Source organism: Arachis ipaensis, chromosome B06 (genome assembly GCF_000816755.2).
Source record: "Arachis ipaensis cultivar K30076 chromosome B06, Araip1.1, whole genome shotgun sequence".
NCBI classification, from domain to species: Eukaryota; Viridiplantae; Streptophyta; class Magnoliopsida; order Fabales; family Fabaceae; genus Arachis; species Arachis ipaensis.
In genome coordinates this window covers 6129516-6137377 of record NC_029790.2, presented here as the reverse complement: position 1 = coordinate 6137377, position 7862 = coordinate 6129516, and the positions used below count along the sequence as shown (strand labels likewise).

General features: G+C 28.0%; 1 protein-coding gene and 1 long non-coding RNA gene across 2 annotated transcripts; one reads left to right on the top strand and one right to left on the bottom strand.

Moving 5' to 3' along the window:
• Positions 3158-5094, top strand: LOC107645562. The gene is made up of 2 exons (XR_002349621.1): positions 3158-3302; positions 4417-5094. It is a non-coding gene; the product is annotated as an uncharacterized LOC107645562 (long non-coding RNA).
• Positions 5628-7276, bottom strand: LOC107646312 (F-box protein At2g32560-like). Its single transcript, XM_016350504.2, has 3 exons — positions 6698-7276; positions 5910-5971; positions 5628-5820 (listed from the first exon to the last, which is right to left on the bottom strand). The coding sequence occupies exons 1-3, from the start codon at positions 7139-7141 to the stop codon at positions 5640-5642; spliced, it is 687 nt and encodes a 228-aa protein (XP_016205990.1). The 5' UTR covers positions 7142-7276; the 3' UTR covers positions 5628-5639.

The following is a 7862-nucleotide window of genomic DNA, read 5'->3' as shown; positions in this document are numbered from 1 at the left end:
AATGTCTCTGTCCATTGAACAACTCAAGTAAAAAAGACCATTATAACAAACAAGCACATCAACATAAACTCTTGAATTGATTTAGGATCAGGGAGAGGAATCTCAAATTTAGCATCAAGTTTTATACCGCTACTATCGTTGGGTTTCAGGACCTCAAACACACCGCTGAAGAATGGAGTGTTTTTCCTTTCATGCCATTCAATTTGGTCATATTCAACAAGGTAAAAGAATCTTGAATGCCACGTTCGAATCATCACGGCAGGAAGTGTATAAGTAGAGAATAACTTGGCAAAATTTGGATTAGAAATTAATGTGTTCCAATATTTGCAAACACATCTATAAATCAGAACAGATTTTATGGGAAGTCTAACAAAAATATCGGTAATTATATCGATTGGAAGACTGACAAAATAACACCTTTGTATTGGGAGTTTCCTGGCACAATTAAGTATAAAATAGTTTAGAGGAAGAGAAATAAAAAAATTCACCGTATTATTTTGTGTTAGGCCATGAAAAAACAAAATATGGCTTACCTCACCCCACGCACAAAGAAGCATTGGAAGAGGGATTTGATAATTTTACCCATCACTCTCAAGTGGCAATAATTGTTGGGATTGGCAGAAGCCGAGCACTATTGAAACAAGTGAAATTGATGCTTTTAAGGGGAAGTTTATTGATTTTTATAACAATCTAGGTGAATGTGAAAATGAGTTACTACTTTAAATATAAAATATATATGTATTAAAAATAAATTAAATTATATATATATTTAAAATTTGAATCTTTTAAATTTTGAATTTTTATTTTAGATGATAAACTATGATTTTTTATTTTTTGAATAGTTTTTCTCTCATATTTTTTTTAATCCTACTTATGAAATAAATGATGAGAGATCACACATTATCTTCTAAAGTTAAATTCAAAATTTAGAAAATCTAAATCTATATTTTTATATAAATATATAATTTTTAATTTTTTATATATAAATAATATTTTTATTTCTATAATATTATATACAATTACTCTATTTTTATATTATTACAAAATAATAAAAATTAAAACACATAAAAAATTGCAATATGGAAAAAAATGTGTTCTACTAAACAAAATATTGTACATTTTTTAATCTGATTTACATAATGTGTAAATAATTTTTTAAAAAAATCACAAATAATAACATTGGCCACATTATTTTCTATTTTCAATAATCAAATCTCATCTTGAAAACAAGATCGGACTAATCTTAGGTCAAAGATATATAATACCAAAATAAAAAGAATGAAGTAAATCATAATAAAAATAAGATAAAATTGGATAAAAGATTCACTTTACCTCATTAAAAAATGACTTATTTAATTTTATTTGTGCATTTTATACTTTGTCACAAATGTTATAATAGTTTGATAAGTAGTATTTGTTGATTTCATACTGGGTCGAAAAAAAAATCTAATCATAAATTTATAAATATACACAAAGAAGCATTGGAAGATGAATCTGATCATTTTACCTATTACTCTCACGTGGCAATAATTGTTGGGAGAAGCCAGACACTGTTGAAGCAAGTGAAGTTGATGCTTTTGAGGGGAAATTTACTGATTTTTATAACAATCTAGGCTTGTTTCGATTTTTAAGGAAGTACCATTTCAATTCAAACTTTAAATTACTTTATTTTGATTTTATTTTTAAATTTAATTATTATATAAACCTTTTAAATTTTAAATTTTTTCTAAAAACTAACATGAGTTAATACAAGACTAAATAAAAGTAAAAGAATCAAGTAATGCTCTGTTCTTTTGATTAAGTAACCTCCTCAATCAACTTGTTTAAGTAAATAATCCAACTATAATTTTGTAATGCTTCTAAGAATCAATGTCCTGCCATTTATTTTTTTATCTGTGATTCTCATATATTAAAGAAAAAGTTATTATTAGTTTTCTAATTTTGAGCATCATATAATTTTAAGCACATTATTGATTAAGGAATATGAGCTTAATAGGATGAACAAATTAGATGTTAAAAATGATATGAGAGTATTTTAGTAAAAAAATCTATAAATATTATAAACCTTGATTTTGAGTTTCTTTACTCTTCTGCATATGTCTTAAAAGTGAGAAATCAAATAAAATGGAGATGGTATTAGTACAGAAAATAATATAATACCACCCTCATTGTTCTTATGCTAAATCTGAGGTTAGGTTAAGCCTATGAGATTTTGGCATTATCTGCTCTAGTGCTCTTAGCTTTATGAATTCCACAATGCTTGAAGGGTATCATCACCAGGGACGGACCTAAGGGGGAGGGGAGGGGAGGCCTCGGCCCCCAACTTTTAAAAAAAAAGATTAATAGTAATAAGTTATTAAGTATGATTTATTTTTTTTTAAATTTATTTAGTATTTAGTCTAATATAAATAAAAATCTAGCCTAACCTAAATATTAATTATTTCTAATATCTAAAAAAGTAAGTAACAATATTAAAAAAATCTGAAAAGATATTATTACTAATATTTTTTAATTAAATAAAATTTTCAAATTTCATAAAGTAGATTTTTTTTCTTCTTGTGAGCGTCCTTCTTGATTCATTTGGTATTAATTATCTCTGTTTTAACTATTACAACTGAGAGATCTTTTTAGCGATGAATATTGTAAAGAATAACTCATAAACGAAATGAAAGGTTAATTTCTTGGTAATTGTTTTTTAATTATATTGAAAAGAAAATTGCTGAAAAATTTGACACAGATTCTATTATCGATAAATTTTATGATACGAAAAATCGACCACTTCGTTAATAAAAGTACATACATATTTTTTGTACTTTAAAATATATTCTCTATCGATATATTTTTGTAATACATTTTACATTATATAATTTTTTGTATAATTTTTTAATATTATATAAGTTATTGGCCTCCAGAGTAATATTTCTGGATCCGTCCCTGATCATCACTGGGGCAATTCTTTCCCTTGAGCTAGTTCTTTGGGTGGAATTACACGAAAATGTTATGATGGTATCATTATTTATGAATTCTACAATATTTGAAAGGTATCAATTTCGGCCTATACATGGAGTCATTTGTGTTCACCAAGTCATTAATTATTGTAATACTATTGACAAATTTGAGGCGTTAATTGAGTAATGCTGAATGAAGAGAGTTAATTAATTAATTATTGTAATTAAGTAATGGTTGCTTCTCTTCACCAAGACATGATGCTTTTCCAGCAGGTCTAAGAGTCCTTGTTGTTGATGATGACCCAACATGGCTTAGGATCCTTGAAAAGATGCTCAAGAAGTGTTCCTATGAAGGTTCTTTTTCTTGCTACTCTTTCTTTCAACTCATCACTAACTATATATGCCACTCTTCTTATCTTATTTATATATTATGTCATATGTGCTAAGTTTGAAGTAATAATTAATTGTTGCGCTATGGACTATGCTTCTCCAAAATTGATAATATGAAATTTTTTTGATTGCCTTTAATGATATTTTTGGGTCTAAGTTACTATCTGAATTTTACTGTGTTATGTTAATAGAAATTATCTAACATGTTAAAATTGAGAACATTTTAATATTTTTTCATTTTATTTAATCTTTTTTATAAAAATAAATCTTTTAAGATTATTTTATTTTGTTTTTTACTTGATAACTTAGTCATTTGAGGTTTCAAGATAAGTTTTATTTTATAAGAAACGAAAAAGTTGGGTAACTGAAATCAGAACAATTTATAAGTTAGTGATTCTATTCTTACCATGTTTACTAAAAGAAGTTCTCTTATTGAATTTCATGCTTGTTAATCATTCAGCCATGAGTATTAACTGTCATTTGGATAATTGATGCAGTAGTATAGGCACCTAGTGCTTTAATTTAGTCATGTGTTAACAAAACATGTATTTAAATTTCGACAAGAATAGAGAAAAACGCATTCTTCAAGTAAAATTTATGAATTGAAGTTTAACATGTAAAAGTCAATTAATTGATGAAGATAAATGTTTTGATACATAATCGAAAACTAGCTAACTCTAAGTTGAAATACAGGGAAGGAACACTCAAATTTTATCTATAAATAGAAGAAGAAAAGAATTGATGGAAACTTCCATTCCAAAACATAAAATCACATTAAAATGCTGCAAAATTTTTAATCACACGCTACTAAAGATTATAGAGTGCAAGTGCATGTGAATATTGTGAGTTAATTTTTTTTATTGTTTATTTTAATTTTGCAGAGATCAGGTTGACAACAATATAGGCACCTCACAATAATTATTGCACCCATAATATTGCAATCCACAAAAATAACTTGCAAATTTGAAGTTTGAAATTCAGAGACTTTTACGTCAAAAAGCATGTAGAACATAGGAGTTTGTTTTTCCAAAATTTGTTTCCCAAATTCATAAGATTGTTGTTGATTGCTTTTTGGTAGGCATGACTGGTCCAAGGCGGTAGAAATCTTAGTAAAGGATTTGAAAGTGTTTGCTACTTTTAATAAAGAATTGTTCAAGGAAATCACACAGCTTTTGACATTTAGGTTTGAGTATATATATTGGCATCTTGTGGGTTTTGGTGTTATTGTTATCCAAAAAGTGAGCATTGATAGGATTTCGAACAATTTCCAGTTTTAAAATTGTAAATAGGCTACTTGAATTTGTATATAGGATAATTGTTTATGTTGTTGTCTTCCTGTGATGTGTTCTGTTCCATAGTGCTTCATTGGATGCGGGGACAATTTTCACAGTTCTTGCAACATTGAGGATCATGTCAGAACTAGTTAGGATGATCCCTGAAGCTCTCTCTATTCTTATCCAAGTTGTGGTATCTTTCGATCGGCTCAATACCTTTTTGCTTACTGAAGAGTTAGGCAGTAATGAAATTATAAGGAGTGTTAAGCAAAGTTCAGTTGGTGACAACAATGCTGTAGAAATTGAAGGTGGAAACTTTACTTGGGATTCCAGACCACCTGTAAAGGTGATTCCATGATTATTTTTCTTCAGGTTTTATTTATGCCCACTATATGAGTTCTTATTGCTTTTTTGTTTGATGTGCATAAGATGAACTTGGTTGACTGGTTTAAGGGAATGGTAACAAGTCGTCGCAACGATGAGCTAGTCAAGCAGATAAATATATTTTTCTAAGATTAGTATAAGGACTAAGTTTTTTATGTATACTATGTATCACTTTTCCTTTTCTTTTTTATATGGAATGTTCATAGAGTTTAAGTGCTATAAGTATGTTTTTTTCTTTATTCATTTTATTTGCATCACGAAGCAAATTTGTACAATGATTATTGATTAATGAAAGAGGTTATAAAAATTTCATTTTGTGAATTTGTGAATTTAATGAAATATTTTATATTGTAGTAATTAATTTTAGTATATTTATATTATATATAATATAAAATAAAAAAATAGTATAATATAACTAAAAAAATGTTACTAAAGATCTTTTGTAATATTTTTTAAGTGTTACAAAAAATATCTATGATAAAATATGAATAAATTAGACTTTTCCATTCATACCATAATGAGCATGATGAAAATATCTACATTGTCAACAAAAATATCTATGGTAAAATATGAATAAATTAGACTTTTCCATTCAAACAACATTGTCAACAAAAATCTTATTAGCATAATGAAAATATCTACATCACATACCATAATGAGTTTCTGTAATTCCTCTTCGTTGAATCTCAACGTGATCACCCGGTTTTAAGTCGTAAAAACAGTCAGTGATATGAAGAGTATAGGGAGGAGTTTCAATCGGAGGAATTCTCACCATATCCCACCCAATATTTTTTCCTAGAAACCTCCAACCACCATTATGTTGCCTAAAACAAATTAATCATCCAATCATCACAAGAGGAGTTAGTCATAGAAGTTCAATATTAAATAATTAAGGCAGTTATTCCCTTATTACCTTGCTTGAAAGATATCAGATTTGGAATCATAGCTAAACAAGGCATTGTAAATTGTCAATCCCTGCAAGAAAATAAGACATAGCACTAGGTCAAGCTTCAACCCCCTTGTCATTAGGCCAAAAAGTATATATATATGTGCTAATAAAGCTGAAACTTCATTTTTTTATAGGTTTATCTAATATATGTTCTAAGAATACATCATAAGCTTATTATTAGTGAAAAGTTTTAAGATTGTGTTTGTTTACATACATGGAACAGATACAATATTTTGTGTCTATCTTGACGGAAGGATACAGAGACACTAACGAGAGACAACTTATTTTTTATTTTTTCGCTCATTATTCTTATTAATTTTTCATAATTATATTTTTTATTATTTTTTTTCAAATTTTTGAATGGAAGAAATATGAAAAAATTAGACTTTTATAATTTGTTCTAGCTTATCCCAAATAAAATACAATACTAATTTTTGTGTTTCTGTCATTTAAGTTTTGTTCTCAATATCTTATTTTATTCTGTTCTCAGAACCAAACATAGTCTAAATATTTTTATTTAACGAATGCAAGACAAATGCATTGAAAACTTAAGGATACGTTTGGTTTGCATTTTCATTTTCTGTTTTTATTTTTAGTATTTTCTGTTTTTTGAATTTTGTGAAAAAATAAAAATAAGAAGTAAAAATAAAAACATAAAATAATAACACAAACTAAATGCACTTTTAGAATTTGAAAACTTAACATATATTCTTAAGACACAAGTAGATAAACCATTTTCTTATTTTTAATACCTTGTAGAATTGAGCAGGGAACCAGAACCTTCCGGTCTCTAAAGAGAAATACAAGGCCTTCATGAACTTGTTTGAAAATTGACCATTGAGATTGCCACAATCTTCTAAGTAAGAACCAAGGTACAAATCAGGCCAAGTGCCACTAAGTGATCCCAAAGATCCATTAAGATTGGTGAAATAATCACCCAAGAGTGTTCCTTCCTTTGCTTTTCTAATGTGACATTGCCACTCTTTGTAAGCAACTTCTCCAATGACTCTACCCCACTTGAATTCCATGTGTTTTTCCCATAAATGGTTGCTTCCACACCTATCCCTCAAAGAAGCACACACCATTGACATAACACAGAGTTCAATTGGTGACAGCCATTTTAGAATGCAATCCAAAGTGGCCTCAGGCAAATCCATGAGGGACATGTTAATACCCTTTTCTCCATTATTCTCCATTATTCCAGAAAGCAATCTTTTTTATGACATATAGATCGATTTTTAAGATCAATATTGTTGAGAAAACCGAGAGACATGAACAAGTTTATTACCTTGGTCTTGTCGCTTATGAATTATGATAATAACTAGATAATATTGTTCCTTTCTCTGTGTTTTTCTTTTTCATATTCTAATCCGTTTATTTGAAATTGTCAATGCCCAACATAATAATTTATTATTATTATAATATAGAGATGCCATGCCGTTTGGCTAAATTTGAGAATTGATTACTTTTGTTGAGTACTGTTTAACAGAAGAGTGTTCTTCACTAAAAACAAGTAATTGTAAGACATGGCACCTAATGCTCAGAGGTTGCTAATGCTCAGAGATTGCTGATATGAAACGGAAGGTAAAAAAAGAGACAAAAATTGAAATTGAATAAAAATAATAAATTAAAATTGAAATAGAAAATAAAAAAGATAGGTTGAAATTGAATATAAAGAGAATCACTTACTTGATGTAACAATAAATGATTTATTCAACTTAACTTCAACTTAACTTGTGCATGCTATCGTATGAGAATTGAATTAAAGAGACTCACTCAACTTTTTTATCCAATTCTCCATGTAACAAGAGAATAATTCACTTAACCTTATTTATTCATGTCATAATTTCATCACAAAACCAAAACACTCCACTAATCACTCTACGATATAGGGTGTGTTTGGAAAATACGTTGAAA

Coding starts and splice junctions, on each gene's coding strand:
- LOC107646312 (XM_016350504.2), bottom strand. CDS start 7,141: ATGGAGAATAATGGAGAAAAGGGTATTAACATGTCCCTCATGGATTTG. Junction 5,972..6,697: donor TCCCTGCTCAATTCTACAAG/GTATTAAAAATA, acceptor ATTTTCTTGCAG/GGATTGACAATTTACAATGC. Junction 5,821..5,909: donor TCTGATATCTTTCAAGCAAG/GTAATAAGGGAA, acceptor AATTTGTTTTAG/GCAACATAATGGTGGTTGGA.